This window comes from Notechis scutatus, chromosome 14 (assembly GCF_049901735.1).
Source record: "Notechis scutatus isolate UNSWTSFEM ecotype Mainland chromosome 14, rNotScu1.2, whole genome shotgun sequence".
Classification (NCBI taxonomy): Eukaryota; Metazoa; Chordata; class Lepidosauria; order Squamata; family Elapidae; genus Notechis; species Notechis scutatus.
Window position 1 is genome coordinate 3,863,546 of NC_142022.1, and position 18,187 is coordinate 3,881,732.

Sequence of the window (18,187 nt, forward strand, 5' to 3'; positions counted from 1 at the left end):
CGGCCCCGCCTTCTCTCCTAAAGATGGCGCCGGGCGTTCGTCGCTTGCGCTTTTCCGGCGGACGGCCCCCGACGTCACTTCCGGCGAGGCTCTGGCGGGCAATTTCAACGGCGCGGAGCAGCGATTGGAAGGAGGAGGCAGCGGCCGCCATGGCGGGAGGCCGCCCCGGGAGGCGGGCGCGCTCGGCCGGGGAGGCCCGGGAAGGTGAGGCCTGGGGGGCGCGGGGAGGGGGCTCCGCGGAGCAGGCCGTACAGGGGGAGGGGGCTTCCCTGCCTCGCCTCCAAAGCGCTGCTGGGTCGCCCCGCTTCGCCAGGCGGAGGAGGAAGAGGGGGGTGGGGTTCCCCGCGGGGGTGGCTGCCGGCCTAGACCGCTGGCTTCGTTTCTCATATCCCCCCTTTACTTCTTTACTGTTGTTATATCCTGCCTATATTGTTGTTATTGTTATTATTGTTATTGAATTTTTATTATATTCTGACTTTATTACATTCCACCTTTATTATTATATACAGCTATTATTAATATTGATATTGATATTATCATCATCAATACCATTAATATGCCTTTATTCATTATTATATTAATAGCATTCATTTTTTATTTTTATTATATCCTGCCTTTATTATTCCACCTTTATTATTTTATATGGCTATTGTTATTTATATTGATATTATTAATATCATTTGCTTTTTATTTTATCCTGTCTTTATTCATTATTTTCCACAATCATTATTAATATCATTATTTGCTTTTTATTTTTTTATATCCCGCCTTTATTATTATACTCCACCTTTATTATAATATGCCATTTTTATTATCTATCATGATCATTAAATTATCATCATTCGCTTTTTATTTTTATTACATCCTGCCTTTGTTGATTATATTCCACCTTTATTGTTATACTTTGCCATTATTATTATTACTACTACTACTATTATTTACCACTTTTATTTATTATTTCCCACCTTTATTCTTATATTCCACCTTTATTATTATGTGCTGCTTTTATTCATTTTTATTATATCGTACCATTCATTATTATTACATCCTGTCTTTTTCATCATATCCTGCCTTTATTTGTTATTACTATGGTTAGGCCACAGGGTGAGCCAGATGTTCAGACTGGATTTGACACTTTTATCCACCTGTCGCATCCTTTCCAAGGACTTGGATTGGCAGATGTGGATATTTTGATAGAATTGGTTATTTACAGGTAGTCCTGGAGTTACAAGAGTTTGTTTAGTGATTGTTCGAAGTTGCAACCGCTTTGAAAAAAGCCACTTATGACTACTTTCACACTTACAACCATTGCACCATCCCCACCACCACGTGATCAAAATGCAGACACTTGGCAACTGGCTCATATTTATGACGGTCATAGCGCCTGGAGGGGGTCACATGATTCCCTTTTGCGACATGAGCAGCAAAGTCAATGGGGAAGCCAGCTTCACTTAACAACCGTGTGACTAATTTAACAGCTGCAGTGATTCACTTAACAGGTGGCAAGACAAGTTGTAAAACGTCTTGCTTAGCAACAGAAATTGTGATTGTAAGTCGAGGACTACCTGTATGGGCCGCCCATCTTACCACAGGGTAACTCTGTGCAGCTTACAATCCTAAAAATAAAAATTGTATAAACTAAAAACATAAATAAATACAAATCCATCCCCTATGGTTCAATGAAAGATTGGGTGGGCGGGAGCAGAACTGGGCCATGCCCCAAGCCAATTGTCAGGGTCACGTCTTTAGGCTCTTATGGAACCTCAGGAAGGTTGGAGGAGGGGAGGTGTTCCAGAACGGGGGTCTCCAACCTTGAGAACTTTAAGACTTGTGGACTTCAACTCCCAGAGTTCCTCAGCCGGCAAAGAATCACTTGCATTTAATGTGCTGGCCTATATTGTTCCTTATTATTCATGTACTGTTTATTCTTTTTCTTCGTGCAGTATTTTCCTGCAAAAGTTGCACTTACCGTATATACTCGAGTATAAGTCGACCCGAATATAAGCCGAGGCACCTAATTTTACACAAAAAACTGGGAAAACTTATTGACTCGAGTATAAGCCGAGGGTGGGAAATGCAGCAGCTACTGGTAAATTTCAAAAATAAAAATAATTAATTTGGGAAACGATCTCACTATCATGAAAGGTTTAATTGATTCACTAACCCAAAAGAAGAAGATGATGATGACAGCGGGAGGCAGGAGTCACTCTCTTCCCCTCCCTCGGAGGCCCCCTGAGTCAGGAGTCACTACCGCCGGAGCGGCCCCAGTCCCGCCGCCTCGGGAAGGGAAAGGCAAAGCGCTTTTTGCTTTTCCCTTCCCGGCTGGGGCTGTTGGGAGTCGCTGCCGCCGGAGGCCGCGACTCCACACCATTTTTTTTTCAGAGGGGAATCTGACTCGAGTATAAGCCGAGGGGGGTTTTTTCAGCACAAAAAATGGGCTGAAAAACTAGGCTTATACTCGAGTATATACAGTATTTTGTTTTTGTGTTAACTAAGTATGTTGATCTATTGGTTGCAACAGAAATTGACCAACCAGCTTGTCACCCAAGTCCAATGTCATAGGCTCAGAGTGAGTGACTGGCTCAAAGTCAGCCAGCCAGTGTTTCATGCTTAAGGTGCCACTAGAACTCACCATCTTCTGGTTTCTAGCCTTGTTCCTTAACCACTAAACCAGACCATTCACATACTGGATATAAGACACCTAAAAAGGATTTGCAGTTGTTTCCTTTTCCTTCCTTTTGTGGTGATCAGGATGCAGCATTATCTTTTGTCAAACCTGCCTCTTCTTCCTCAAGAGAGCCAAGAGTTTCCCATCATCTCCAGTCCAGAACCTCAAGACCTGCCCAGGTGCCACCTCTCACAACTTTCATCCCTTCTGAGAGGGTAGAAGTCCACAAGTCTTAAAGTTGCCAAGATTGGCAGCCCCCTGTTTCAGAAGGACTTTATCTCATCTTTGCTGTTATTATACAGTCAGATTGTCTGGGAATCCAGCCAAGTGAGATTTGGTAGGTTTAGCGGGTGTGGTCATGGTTTATGGTGGCTTAATGTTTTGTCCAGGGTTGACAGCTCAGCCCTTTGAAATATGATACACACATAAATACATTTTGGGAATGCAGAAAGAAAAGGACCCTTCTAAATTAGAGGTTCTCCCCCCCCCTCCATCCCCGGGTCTGAGGACCAGGACTGGTCCACGGAAACAAAGCCACATCTGTGGGGTGCAGGCGGCACATGAAACCATGTCCCCCTCCGGCCCACAGAAAAACCTCTTTCCGCGGAACTGGTCCCTGGTGCCCAAAGAATTGGGGGGCATTGTTCTAAATAACTCTTCCAAAGGATGGTTTACAAAACTTAACAGCCCTGTTTAACAATAGATAACGGCTGCATTTACTGTATGTCGCCTCTAATAAATCCTTTGAAGTTTTTTGTAGTTTGGCTCAAGACTCATGATTTTATTAGAGGCGACATACTGCATGACCTGTATGAAGCCAACTCTGGCATACGTAATTTCCAGTCACCTGTGGCCCTGTTTTCCCCCCCTCTCCCCCTGGGTGTCTCCTAAACCATATTCTCCTATTGAGCACGTTCACAGGCTGGGTGTCATCAATCACGTTCTCCAATTAAATATATTCAGGGCAAAAGCTCTGGTAGTTTGGCTACCATTTTTTAAAGACAAGAGTTGGAATGTACTTCCGATTTCAAACTGCTGCATTGCTTTTCCAGATTTCCTTTCTCTCCCCGCCCCTCCTTGTTTATGGCAACTCTAAAACAGGACTTACTTTTTCGCACTTCCAACTGTTGCGGCATCCCCACGGTCACATGATCAGACTTGGGGTGCTGGCAACTTGCCGTGTCTTGGGGTCATGTGATCCACTTTTGTGACCTAGTCAACGGGAAAGCCAGATTCCCTTAGCAACCTTGTTCCTGACTTAACAACTGCAGTGATTCGCTTCACAACGGTGGCATGAAAGATCGTAGAATGGGGCAAAAGTCATTTAACAAATATCTCGCTTAGCAACCAGGAATGTTGGACTCAACGGTGGTAGTAAGTCGGGGATTAGAATAGAATAGAATAGAATAGATAAACATTGGAAGGAATGGAATAGAATAGAATATAATTCTTTACTGGCCAAGTGTGATTAGACACACAAGGAATTTGTTTTGGTGCAAATGCTCTCAGTGTACATAAAAGGAAAAAATACATTTGTCAAGAATCATAGGTATAACAATAGTAGTCAAAGACTACAAATAAGCAATGAAATCATTACTAGGAAATAAGCAATCAAATCATACAAGGAACAGTCAATATAAATCGTTAGGATACAAGCGACAAAGTTAGTCATCCAGTCACAAGTGGGAGGAAATGAGTGATAAGGAGTGATGAGAAGATGAATAGTAATAGCAGTGCAGACTTTGTAAATAATTGGACAGTGTTGAGGGAATTTTTTGTTTAGCAGAGTGATGGCATTTGGGAAAAAACTGTCCTTGTGTCTAGTTGTTCTGCTGTGCAGTGCTCTATGGCGTCGTTTTGAGGGAAGGAGTTGAAACAATTTATGTCCAGGATGTGAGGGGTCTGTAATTATCTTATTATAATTACATTATCTGTGTAGGATGTCCTGGCTTATAGTACGACTACATTTTAAAATGAAAACATTCCCAGAATGTGGACTTCATGATTTTTCTTAACCGTTTTGATCAACCTCTTTGATGATTTCTTTTCCCCAGGTGCTGCTTCCTCTCCTCCCAGGCGAAGGTCCGAGAGAAACTTGCCTTCCTCAGCTCGTCCAGTGTCCCAGGATAACCCCAGTGGGGTGACCAGGAAAATGATGGGCACCCCGGTATGAGAAAAGCATTGTTGTTTTCTTTCTGTTAGGATTCCGGCCGTTACCCCCATTTAAATCATGAGTCTTGAGCCAAACTTCCAAAACTTCAAAAGGATTTATTGGGAGTTAACATGCCGGCACTGCCTGGGTGTAACCAACTCTGAGGCACATAATTCATTGTCACCTTTGACCCTGCTTTTCCCCCACCCCCTGGGTGTATCATAATTCATATTCTCCAATGGGACACCTCCATAGCGCAGAGTCATCCATCATGCTCTCCAGTTAGAATTTTGCAAGGCAGAAACTTTGGTCACCTAGTTACTATCTTTGAAAACTATTTATGGAATGCACTCTCGGTTTGCAAACCGCCGCACTGCTCTTTCAAACCCCTTTCCCCCCCTCCCTTTCCGTTGACAACTCTAAAGAGACCATATAAATATTTTATGATAAATATTTTGTTCTTTATGAATTTAAAATTCTGCTTGAGTTGCGATGCGTTGGGTAAGCCATAGAGGTAATCCTTGACTTGCAACCATTCATTTAGGGACTGGTCAAAGTTAACGACGACAGTGGAAAAAAGTGACTTATGACCGTTTTTCACACTACGACCATTGGAGCATGCCGATGGTCACATGATCAAAATTCAGAGGCTTGGCAACTGACTCGTATGGGGCAAACCTCACTTAACAACTGTCTCACTTAGCAACAGAAATGTTGGGCTCAGTTGTAAGTCTAGGATTACCTGTATTTGGAGTAGGAGTGGTGATTGTTCAAGTTCTCTCAAAGGATGCGGTGTATTTTAGAGACACAAATCTCTAATTTCTGTGTCTTCCAAGAGAAAAATTCTCTCTCAGCTGCGTTTTTCTTTCCCGCCTGCTGAATATATATTTTTTTCCCCCGTCTTCTTCGCAGCGCCCAGGTGCCTCTGTCATGCGCACGATAACTCTGAGAAAGATTAAGCCACGGAATCAACAGGTGAGTAGTTGTTATGAAACTGTTTATACATGTTCCATTTTTTGGTGATTTTTAAAAAATAATTTTATTGAAGTTTATCTGAATAAAAGATACGAGTGAAAAGACAATAGGAAAAGGTTGGGAGAGAAACAGAAGGGGAACGAAGATAGGAAGGAAAAAGAAAAGGGAGGAGGAAAAAAAGCAATGACCTCCAACTTTTTTCGGTGCAGTAATTAAATTAGTAAAGTATAATGAAGTAAATTATACTTTTTACTTTTATATAATTAGTAACTAGTAGCCATTTCAACAGCAACAAACTAAATCATCAACATCCAAAGTCAATGTTTCATTTTAAGCTGTTTCAAGTAAAAATCTAAAAACAATCTCCAAATAGAAACAAAACTGGATATATTATTTTCCTTAATTAAGATGCTTTTGCTACCTCTGCCAGTTCTATTACTGTGAGAATTGACTCGTCTTTCTGTGGTATTATTATTATTTCATACGGTGTAACAGAATCCAGCAATAATGCATAAAAACTCACCAAATCAGCATATAAAATGTGTATCGAAGTATAAAACACCAGAGCAATGAACCTTTTTAAAAAACCTACAGAACACAAGTAATGAATACAATTTTGAATAAAATTAAAGGATGGTCTTTTGCCAAATTAACTACATATTTTTTTCTTTTCTTTTTCTTTTTTTGTTCTCCATTATTCCCAGGATCAGGTGAAAGAAAGTGATTTAATTCCTCGTCGGAGTCCAAGGGTAAGCACAGACCATAGCAATTTTTGAGAATTAAAAGAATGTCTTTCAGCAAGGTCTGGAACTTTTCAGTAGCTTGGTCTTCCCCAAGGGGGCTGGAGAATTCTGGGAATTGAAGTCGCACACATTTGGCACCAGGGGCTGGTTTCCTGGAAGATAATTTCTCCACGGACTGGGGTCGGGGAAGGAAAGGAGAAGCACACGAATTAGATCCCCCATGTGCACAATTTATAGTAGGGCTTGTGCTTCTATGAGACTCTTGATGCCTGATGACCTGAGGTGGAACTGAGGCGGTGATGCTAACTCTGGGGAGCAGCTGCAAGTGTAGATAAAGCCCCGCTCACCAGCTGTTCACCTCCAGCTGTATAGTCTAGTTCGTAACAGACCAAGGTCCAATCCAGGGCTCGGGGATTGGAAACCCCTAATCTTCCAGGTCAGGGGAGGTTAATGAGAGAGCATAGAATTAATGATTCTGGGAGGGATTAGCATGTTTGATTTTCTCTTTGGCCTGAGTTCTCCAACAGAGAATGCCCTGGAGTGCCTTCATATTAATACCCGTGAGATTCTCTGCCTCGTCAAGTTTTAATGTATATTAATAAATCAACTGGATATCCGTGCTTCGCTACGAAACTATGTGGTCCAGCTTAGTTTTGGGGGAGGAAAATAGGGGGGGGGGGGAATCTTCTGCCTGCCAGCATCCATTGGTATTCATCTGGCTAGCGTCTGCCAGTGTGTGAGAGAGTTGAGGGCCGTTTGGAAACTGAAACAGTATTTGCTGTGAGCAAGGAGACAGCAAGGAGCCTGGGCGTGGCTTAACTCAACTGTTCTGTACTAAAGCTACTTGGTGCTCTGAAACTGAAACTCCTCTGCTTGTGTTTTGTCTTTGGAACAGATTTCTTTTCAGGTGAGTAGAATTCCTTAGCATTAGAGCGCGTTAATAATAATAGTAATAATAATAATATAGGAAATACTAATGCTGTGATGGTCATTTCGAAGAATCCTTTCTCAGTGAGCCCCTAGAAGCCAAGAGGAACATACGTGCCAAATTTCAAGTTTGTAGGCTTTACGGTTTTGGATATTTTGTGATGATGCCTGAGTGATCTTTTGCTTTCCATATATATATATGTTTTGTATGCTCTCGTTAGTGTGATATTACCAGAGAAAAAGGTACGTAGGATTAGGTTAACAACTCTTTATATATATATAAAGAAATCAGTATAAATTGCGCTAAATATCACTGCTAGCAGGCCAAATGGTTGGAGAGCCTCTCTTTTGAGGTGGGGGGAGGGGGAGAAGGAAGGTGATGAGGAAATATCTTTCTCATAATGGGAAATACGATTAAAGGTAGTCCTTGACTTACCACAGTTCATTTAATGACAGTCCCAATTAAGATCCCTGAAAAAAGTGACTTATGACTGTTTTCAAGAAGCTTCTTCAGCTCTGACTGGATGGTGGGGAAGGGAAGGATTGATATTCCTTGCAGACAGATGGTCATTTGCATCCCTTGAGAGGGTCGCTGAGGCCACCTGGGGGTTTATCTGTGTTCACAGGGCCACCTGAGTGGAGCAAATGGATGTGGAGCCTTCTTGGAACGGCTGAAATTACTCAGGTGGCCCTGAGGGTGACACAGATAAACCTCCAAGTGGCCTCAATGACTCTCTATAAAAGGATGCAAATGACCAGCTGTCTGCAAGGAATATCAATCCTTCCCTTCCCCACCATCCAGTCAGAGCTGAAGAAGCTTCTGGGATGAGAAGCGAAATGTCTTCAAAGAAAAACCAGAAAGTCCAGTTGCCTCTTGAAAAAAAAAAAGCACCTTTGGGACAACCACGACTTGGATGACACAGAATGTCCATAGACAATTTTTTAAAAATCTTATTTATCTTTGACATCCCAGAAGCGTTTCCAGAGGGCTTAGCGATATGCAGACTGATGCATGGCCAGTCAAAAAGGGGGAATCAGATTAGATCCTGTTGAAACATTTGGAAATCACCTCACAACCTCTCTCTCCTTGTAATATGTCGATGAAGATTCTCAGTCATCTTGTTTGAAGGGGGAGAAATGGTAGCTGGACTAATTTTTGTTGTTAACTTGAGACATTTCGCTGCTTATCCCGGTATCTGCTTAATTAGAACAGAATAACAGAGTTGGAAGGGACCTTGGAGGTCTTCTAGTCCAACCCCCTGCTTAGGCAGGAGACCCTATGCTATTGCAGAGAAATGGTTGTCCAATCTCTTCTTAAAAACTTCCAGAGTTGGAGCATTCACAACTTGTGGAGGCAAGTTGTTCCACTGGTTAATTGTTCTGTCAGGAAATTTCTCCTTAGTTCTAAGTTGCTTCTCTCCTTGATTAGTTTCCACCCATGGCTTCTTCTTGTCCTGCCTTCTGGTGCTTTGGGGAATCGCTTGACCCCCTCCTCTTCTTTGGGGCAGCCCCTGAGATATTGGAATATACTGCTATCATGTCACTCCTAGTCCTTCTTTTCATCAGACTAGACTTAACCAGTTCCTGCAACCGTTCTTCACGTGTTTTAGCCTCCAATTGCTTTGTTTTGACTGATGAAGGATGGATGAGCAGCGAAACATCTCAAAACCAACAAGAAAAATTACTCCAGCTGCAATGACTCCTCCCCTTCTCCTGCTTCCCGCTTTATAGTAAGTAACACAGACTGTGTTCCTGTTTTGCAGATCTCCTTAAAAGAAAACAAGGAGAACAGCCCCCCGGAGGCCTCTGAAAATCAAAGCCCCCACGGAGGGGAGGCCCCGAAGAAAAGCCCGCCTTTTACCCCGCGCTGCCCCTTGAATCTCAACGCAGAGAACTCACCGAAAGAGACTAACGTCCTGTCCCCGGTCAGCGCCAACACGCCAGAATCTCCGCCGGGATGCGAACGAGACCTGGCCATGGCCAAGCGTGTGCGCCGGTCTTACAGCCGCCTGGACGTCTCCTTGTCCCGCAGCTTCACGGACAAGCCGGAGTTTCCCAGCTTCAGCCTCGCCGGCACCTCCACACCCGCCGGTGCTCCCAGCAAACGGCAAACCCTCTTCGGTTTTGAGAAGCTACTGCTTCCGGGGGAGCTGGCCGAGCCCTCCGCTGAGCCTATCGTCAGCGCCCCCAAGGCAGCGGCTGCAGAAAGCGGGGCCTTCGGGAAGCCGGACACCGACATCCCCGGCATCTCGTTCGGCAGGGAGAAGCGAAGGAAGAAGAGGGTGCCCGAGTTTGATGTGAGTCGGGCTCTGAGCGCTGTGGCTGTAAAGTTGGTGTTAAAATTATGGGCTGCTCAGTTCCCTTGATCTGATTTAATGCACTAAGAGAGTCAAGTCCCTCTAAGGGCCAGACTCTCTCCCCTTCAAACGATAAGAATGAACTTTTGAAAACTGGGTATTTCAAGGGAAAAGATCCAGGTGATGTTCAAAGCAGGGTGTCAGGGCTCCAAATCCCCCTCATTCAAGGCAACAGTCTCTAGCCACATCTCAGAAAAAGTAAATTGGTTTATTAGAAATTGCCCTGTTGGCGCGTGGCTGGGTGCATCCGGTACTAAATGACATCGCACATTTCCCCCTTGACCCTGGTCTTCCCCCCACCCCCTGGGTGTGACTTCTCCAATGGGGCACATCCGTCTCCAAGAGTCCTCCGTCATGCTCCGACAACTTTGGGCTGCTGAGTTGATTTCTAGGCATTTCAAGAATGCCTTGTTTTCCCCCACTCCCTTTTTTTTTTTTTGGCAGCTAAAAAGACCAAAGGGGTATCTTTTTAGTTGACACAGGGTCTAATATGCCTCCAGGCATGCAGCTTAGAGAAAGGGAGTTAGAACCCTTCCCCTTAGTCCGGTGTGGATTTCGTCAATACAAAGAAGCAACAACCTGTTAATTCCCCCGCCCCCTTTTTTCTGGGACCATAGTTGAGAAGAGCTGCTCAGGACGAGCTGGAATTTTTATGGCCCCTTCTCTGCTTGCTCTCTCTCCAAGAGGTGACAAGTTTCCAGGCTTCTGGGCTCCAGTCCCCAGTTGTATATCGTGTGCAAGTTATACAGATTCAATGCAAGACTTAAGATATTCAGGTTACATCAAAAAGGATTAGTTGTACCAGCCTCTCCCCCCTCTTCTTCCATTGAAAAATGGCAGATACACGGATCTGACAGTACCACTCTCCCCAGGCATGGGAGGTAGCGGCTGTGGTTTGTGCGGCGTAAGAGGGTGGTGTTCCACCGATTCTGGGGAAACGGTAGCGGCAATTTTGAGTAGTTCGGAGAACCGGCAAATCCCACCTCCGACTGGCTCCGCCCCCATCCCTTCTCTGCCTCCCATTGAGTCTTCCAGCTCATCGGCTGGGTCTTCTTTGGTTGCCCTGCACAGGAGAACGGAGCTGGAAAGCAGGCTAGTGGGACGGGGAGGGAAGGGGGATTTTACAGTATATCCTTCCCCTGCAACGCCCACTAAGCCATGCCACACCCACAGAACCGGTAGTAAAAAAAAAATTGAATCCCATCCCTGCGTAGAATACCAAGAGATTCCACTCCAAGAAGTAGAGGATGGCATCAGGGCTTGTTTATTTTTATTTAGTAAATGGCATGACTTACATGGAATAACACAGTTGGAAGGGACCTTGGAAGCCTTCTAGTCCAACCCTCTACCATCCCAGACAAATCGTTGCCCAGTCTCTTCTTAAAAACTCCCATGATGGAGCACCCACATGTGAGAGAGACATTGTTGAAAATACAGAATCATAGGATTGGGAGGGGCCTCGGAGGTCATCTAGTCCAGCCCCCTGCTCAAGCAGGAGACCCTGTACCATTTCAGACAAGTGACTGTCTAGACTCTTCTTTAAAAACCTCCAGTACTGGAGCAACCCACAACTCCTGGTGACAAGTCATTCCACAGGTTAATGGTTCTGATTGTCAGGAAATTTCTGCTTAGTTCTAGGTTGCTTCTCTCCTTGATTTTGCTATGGACTAGCACATATATATATATCTTAATAGTTCACCTACACTAGTAAAGGTAGTCCACGACTTACAACAGTTCATTTAGTGACCGGAGTTATAACGGCACTGAAAAACAAAGTCACTCAAGGCTTACGACCGTTGAAGCACTCCTTCGGCCATGTGATCAAAATTCAGCCGCTTGGCCACTGGTTCATACTTATGACGGTTGCAGTGTCCCCGGGGTCATGTGATCCCCTTTTGCGATTTTCCGACATGCAGAGTCAGAATGGGGAAGCCAAATTCACTTAACAACCAGGTTACTAACTCAGCAATTGCCGTGATTCTCTTTAACAACGGTGGCAAGCAAAGTCATAAAATGGAGCACAACTCACCTCACAAACTCTTGCGCAGCAACGGAAATTTTGGAGTCAGCTGTGGCTGTAAGTTGAGGACTACCCGTTTAAAGATCTGTGCAGGAATTTAATCAAGAGGTATTGCAGGATTCTGGTAAGATGGTAAGAGCTCCGGTGGCGCAGCGGCTGCCTGCAATTTGGCAGTTTGAATCTCCCCAGGTTCAAGGTGTTGACTCAGCCTTCCGTCCTTCCGAGGTGGGTAAAACGAGGACCCAGATTGTTGGGGGGCCAGAGGCTGACTCCATAAACCGCTTAGAGAGGGCTGGAAAGGCACTATAAAGCGGGATATAAGTCTAAGTGCTGTTGCTATTCTGATTGCCTTGGTGCAAAACCTTAGCAGACTCTTCTTATCTCGTCACATGGGTTGATTGTCAAAGCAGGGACATCTTTTTATCAAAATAAAAAGTTGTTTTTATTGTTGCCTTTATAGAAATCAAAGATGGACGAGTGGGCCGCACAGATGAACGCCGAGTTTGAGGAAGCCGAGAAATTTGACCTCCTCGTGGAGTGAAAAAATGCATCTGCTCCGCACATTGTTGGTGGCCTGAATGTTCCTTGTACATAATCCCCCCTAGGAGGACGCTTAAACTTTCTTGGCATAAAGCTGTAAATCTCCCCCCCATTTTACAGGCTTACTTGCTGACAAAAGGCAGCTAACACTTCTCTTGATGCTCCCCCTTAAAAACAAAATATATTGTATTCTGTGGGGTTACTAGGAAATATTTTTTTCTCGTCCGCAACCTGAAAATACGTGCAGAAGGGTCTGAATTCTATGCGGTATCACAATTTTTGTAATATGGCTTGGCTAACTTTGGTTTTTTTTCCCTCTCCCTCAGCTGCCATTATTCCCAGAATAGGCAGAAAATAGGCAAGGTGTTCAGGTGCATTCTAGTCTTTGAAAGAGCCACGAGTTTCTCCCAGTAGTTTAATTTTTTTATTATTATTATTAATATTCTTCTGCGTTTGCCTTCTGCAAAGTCAGGTTTGCTTAAATGGAGTGGGAACTAGGTTTGCTCAGCCAGCTTCCTTTTGTGTGTGTGGGGGGGAGGCAGGTTAATGGGGAGCAGGCCTGTTTTAAGGAACAGTCTGTTTCTTAAGCCTCTCTCTGGCCGTCTCTCTTAAAGGATTCCTCACAGTTGATGAAGCTTTTGACGTTCGGTTTGTCTCTTGTCCCGCTGGTGATGTTTCGCAGTGCAGCCCTGTTAGAATAATTGTGAGAAAATTAAAAAGACTTTCCTTCAGGTTTCCTGTTGTCTTTCAACTACTGTGTTTCACCCCAAAATAAGACTCTGTCTTATAATTTTTATGTCACCAAAAAAGGCACCAGGTCTTATTTTCAGGGGATGTCTTCCACTGACTAACCTCACTTGCACGCGTCGCCCCCGGCTTCCTTTTCGCTGTCAGGGGCCTTCAGGAACTTCTTCTGCAGCTGGCAAGTTTTCCTGAAGGCCTCTGCAGCCGATAATGGAGCTCTGGATCAGTCCTGAGCTTTGTTATGGGAAACAGAGGCCTTCAGGAAAGTCTGGCCAGCCTTGCAGGCTGCAGAAAAAATGGGCCGGCAAGGCAGGTGTTGGGATGTGCGAGGCCTGGCTACACCTGTCCAAAGGTAAGTAGTAAGGCAGCTCTAATCCCCACCCTAGCGTAATTTTTACCCGTCCACTTTGGAGTGGGGGGGGGATGTTAATTAGGGCTTATTTTGCAGGGGTGTAGGGCTTATATTGGGCGCATGTGGAAAAAATCGAGCCAGGACTTACTTTCAGGGTAGGTCCATTTTTCGGGGAAACGGCATTCACATGGATTTTTAAGAAAATGATCTAGGGTGAAACAACTTGAGGGAATGCTGGGATTATTTTACATAGTGATGTGTGAAAGATCCGAAACAAATACAAGTAGTCCTGGACTTAACAATCACAACCGAGCCCAACATTGACGTTCAGTCAGAATTTATTAGTGAATTTTGTCTCCCATTTTACAACGCTGCTTGCCACGGTGGTTAAGCAAATCGCGGCAATTGATAAAGTTAGCAATCCAGCTGTTAAGTGAATCCTGGCTCCCCCGTTGACTTTGTCAGGAGGTCGCAAAACTTGGCCCCCCTGGGACACTGCAACCATCATAAGTATGAACCAGTGGCCAAGCATCTGAATTTTAGTCACGTGAACATGGGGAATGCTGCAAAGATAATTGTGAAAAATGCTCGTCATTTTTTTCAGTGACGTAACTTTGAACGGTCACTAAATGAACATTAAGTTGAGGACTACCTGTACGATTGCTGCTAGATTTGCTTTCTCCCTCTAAATTCCACCCCAATGGTTGCCTCTTCAAGCCACAAATAACCTTATGCAGGTAACCTTACAAACATTCGTTTCTGACTGTTGAGACTTTGGAAAGAGGGCAGAGAAGAGCAATTAGGATGATTAGGGGACTGGAGGCTCAAATATATGATGAACGGTTGCAGGAACTGGGCCTGGTTGGTCTAGGGAAGAGAAGGACCAGGGGAGACAGGAGAGCAGCCTTCCAATATCTGAGGGGCTGCCCCAGAGAGGAGGAGGGGGTCAAGCTATTTTCCAAAGCGAAAGAAAGGAAAGAGAGAGAGACAGAAAGGAAAGAAAGAAATCTGAGCAAACCATGGATGGACAGAAGACATGCCTAATTTAAGGAAAAGGAGGATGGGGGGACATGATAGCAGTCTTCCAATATCTCAGGACTTGCCACAAAGAAGAGATATGAACAAGATGTTGAGACTGTAGAAAAAGTGCAGAGAAGAGCAACCAGGATGATGAGGGGACTGGAGGCTGGAACATACGACGAACGGTTGCAGGAACTGGGCCTGGCTAGTCTAGGGAAGAGAAGGACCAGGGGAGACAGGAGAGCAGCCTTCCAATATTTGAGGGGCTGCCCCAGAGAGGAGAAGGGGGTCAAGCTATTCTCCAAAACACCTGAAGGCCAAACAAGGAATAATGGATGGAAACTGAACAAGGAGAGATTCAGCCTGGACATGAGGAATTTTCTGACTGAGGACAATCAGCCCATGGAACAGAAGTTGCCTTCAGAAGTTGTGGGAGCTTCATCATCACTGGAGGCTTTCAAGAAGAGACTGGACTGCCTTCTGTCAGAAATGGTGTAGGGTCTCCTGCTTGGGTGGGGGGGGTTGGGCTAGATGACCTTACAAGGTCCCTTCCAACTCTGTTAATCTGTAAAGTCTGACAATGTCAAAGACCAGGCTGTTGATCCTGGGCAGGGATTTAGAGTTCTCTTGGCCGCTCGGGGAAGAGGGGAGAGCGGCGTGAGACCCAGCTGAGTTTACGGAAGGCTGCACCAGATTTGCTTTCGTACGCCGGGAACCTTGGTTTAAAAATAATCACAGGATTGATTTTTCCTCCGTGCAGCACAGTGGGTCAATATACAATTGTTATTGTTAAAACAGTTTGCTTTGAAACACGAGCAAAAATGCTCCCGGGGAAATGTGTTTATGTAATCCACCCACTGAATTGCAAGCAAAAGACTTCCATCACTGGAGATTTTTCAGAAGAGGCTGCACAGTCACTTATCTGAAATGGGATAGGATCTCCTGCTTGAGCAGGGGGCTGGACTAGAAGACCTCCGAGGTCCCTTCCAGCTTTATTCTGATTCAAACATGAATTACAAAAGGGGATGGAGAGACGGATGAGAGAGAGATTTTAGATAATAGAGCAGTGTTTCTCAACCTGAATAATTTTGAAACGTGTGGACTTCAACTCCCAGAATTCCCCATCTAGCATGAGGAATGTTGGAAGCATAGGGAACTCTGGGAGTTGAAGTCCACACCCATTTTCATGTGCTCACGGTTAGGAAACCCTGCTTTATCTAATCCCTCATCTTTTGTTATCAAATCTCAGGGTGGAATTTGCTCAGTTTTATGATCAAAGCCCAGATTACCATGCTGCTGCTGTTAAATCATTAAAGCATCTTTATGCAATTTATTGGTGTGATTGTTCAGCTCGGCAAGGGTTTAAAGAAAATATGAATTCAGTCTACTTAACTGGATTGCTAAACCCTGGTTCGTGAACGAAGCAACAATGCCCTGGGGTTACGCCATCCACCGAAGGATAAACCACAGTTTACCAATGTCTGTGGAGATTTTCAATCATCCAGGTCATGGCTGTCCGAAAGGAGCTTTTCAAAGGGCAACTGTTCTTTTTTCTTTGAAAAAGTTTAACCCAAAGGTGCTTTTTCAGGAGGCCACTGGACTTTCTTGGTTTTTCTTTGAAGACATTTCGCTTCTCATCCAAGAAGCTTCTTCAGCTCTGACTGGATGGTGGGGAACAGAAGGATTTATATCCCTTGTGCACAAGTTGGTCATTTGCATCCTTTTTAGAGGGTCATTGAGGGGGGGGGGGGGGGGGGGGGGGGGGGGGGGGGTGGGGGGGCCGCTCTGGGGTCCGGGGGGGGGGGGGTTGTTAGAGGTCATTGAGGCCAGTGGGAGGTTCGTCTGTGTCCTCAGGGTCACTTGAGCAGTGCAAACCTCCAAGTGCCTCAAGGAAGGAAGGAAGGAAGGTCATTTGCATCCTTTTTAGAGGGTCATTGAGGCCACTGGGAGGTTTTACCTGAGGACAGAGATTTATCTGAGGATGTGGCTGTCCAATCTCTTCTTAAAAGCCTCCAGTGGTGGAGCAGCCACAACTTCTGGAGGCAAGCTGTTCCACTCTTAATTGCTCTCACTATTAGGAAATTTCTCCTTAATTGTAGGTTGCTCCTCTTCTTGGTTAAACTTCAAGATCCTTCTCACAATTACTCCTCCGGAGCCAGCAGCATTTTGTTGGCCAATGCCCAAGGTTACATTAAACTCAATTTCAATTCAATGCAGTTTATTACAGTCAGAGACCAGTGTGTGTGTGTGTGTACGAAAGACACACATCATCACAAAATCTTCAGAACTGTAAAGCCTACAAACTTGAAATTTGGCACATATTGTCAGGCTACAGAACTTTTTCCCATTCAATTAACAAGAATTAAATCAAAAATCAAAAGGAATCCTTCATTGAGATGAGACAATTCATGTAGGAGTTCAAAGCAGCGTCTGAGGTCCCTCAGGCATACAGGGATAGATAAGGGAGTTTAGAACCCCTCCCCTTATCTCAATCTGTATTTAGTGAAACAAAAGCCAGTATGTTAATTCCCACCTCCCACCCCTTCTGTAGAAACGATCTTTTTCACAGTTTCCCAGGGCATACCTAATTTCCTCCACCCTCTTTTCAGAACTAACTTTCCCAGAGATTCCCAGGACACATCTCACTGTGGAATGTTTATGGTCTTCTCATCTCCTGGCTGTCTCTCTCAGAGGTGATAGGTTCCGGCCATCTGGGTTTCCTCCCTCCATTGTATCATGTGTGGGTTATACAAATTCGATATAAAATTAAATATATTCAGGTTACATCAAGAAAGGATTTCTTTATCAGTCTCCCCCCTCCTTTTCTTCTTCCACTGAAGAAATGACAGATACATGGATCTGACGCATATGTTCCTCTTGGCTTCTAAGTGCTCACTAAGAAAGGAAGAAATTTTTCAAAATGGCCATCAGAGCATTAGGATTTCCTATATTATTATTATTAACACATTCTGATGCTAAGGAGTTCATCTCCCCCTCCTCACCCGAAAACAAATATCTTCCAAATGCAAAACACAAGTAGAGGAGTTTCAGTTTCAGTTTCACAGCCGCAACCAGCTTTAGTGCAGAACCGTTGAGCTAAGCCACGCCCAAGCTCCTTGCTGTCTCCTTGCTCACACAGCAAATACTGTTTCAGTTTCCAAACAGCCCTCAACTCTCACACACTGACAGGACACTAGCCAGATGAATACCAATGGATGCTGGTAGGCAGAGGCACAATTTTTCCCCCTTATTTTCCTCCCCCAAAACTAAGGCTGATCATATAGTTTCGTAGTGAAGCATGGGTATCGAGCTAGTCTATGATAAAATCCAGCCTGTCCATTGTACATGGTCTAAGTATACTAAAATTACGCTCTGATTTAGTACACTAAAATTACAATCTATAAACTCTGTGGCCCGTTGTCAATTTAATACTAAAAGGGTATTAAAATCCCTTATTGCATTAAAGTCCCTTATTGCATTAAAGTCCCTTATTGCATTAAACTCAGATCTTCACCTGGATGTTGGCAAAGGAGGAATTTGCTTACAAAACCCGGTTTGGTGGGGAGGATCGAGGCGCAACGGATGCTCCGGTCAAACTTGCTGGCCTCTATTAGTTCAATCAAACGTCCAAAGCTGATTGTATTGACAGGTCCCCTTTCCGCTCCACTAAATTGGCCGGCCCCGGCTAA

General features: G+C 44.6%; 1 protein-coding gene across 1 annotated transcript; it reads left to right on the plus strand.

The window, feature by feature from the left end:
• The first annotated feature begins 69 nt into the window (after positions 1–69).
• On the plus strand, positions 70–13,118 carry CDCA5 (cell division cycle associated 5). Its single transcript, XM_026685402.2, has 6 exons — positions 70–204; positions 4,723–4,835; positions 5,733–5,795; positions 6,500–6,544; positions 9,229–9,762; positions 12,303–13,118. The coding sequence occupies exons 1-6, from the start codon at positions 150–152 to the stop codon at positions 12,381–12,383; spliced, it is 891 nt and encodes a 296-aa protein (XP_026541187.1). The 5' UTR covers positions 70–149; the 3' UTR covers positions 12,384–13,118.
• The last annotated feature ends 5,069 nt before the right edge of the window (positions 13,119–18,187 follow it).

Excerpts from the sequence above, each read along its gene's own strand:
- CDCA5 (XM_026685402.2), top strand. The coding sequence starts at position 150 with ATGGCGGGAGGCCGCCCCGGGAGGCGGGCGCGCTCGGCCGGGGAGGCC. Across the intron at positions 4,836-5,732 it reads GGAAAATGATGGGCACCCCG|CGCCCAGGTGCCTCTGTCAT; the intron begins GTATGAGAAAAG and ends TCTTCTTCGCAG. Across the intron at positions 6,545-9,228 it reads TTCCTCGTCGGAGTCCAAGG|ATCTCCTTAAAAGAAAACAA; the intron begins GTAAGCACAGAC and ends CCTGTTTTGCAG.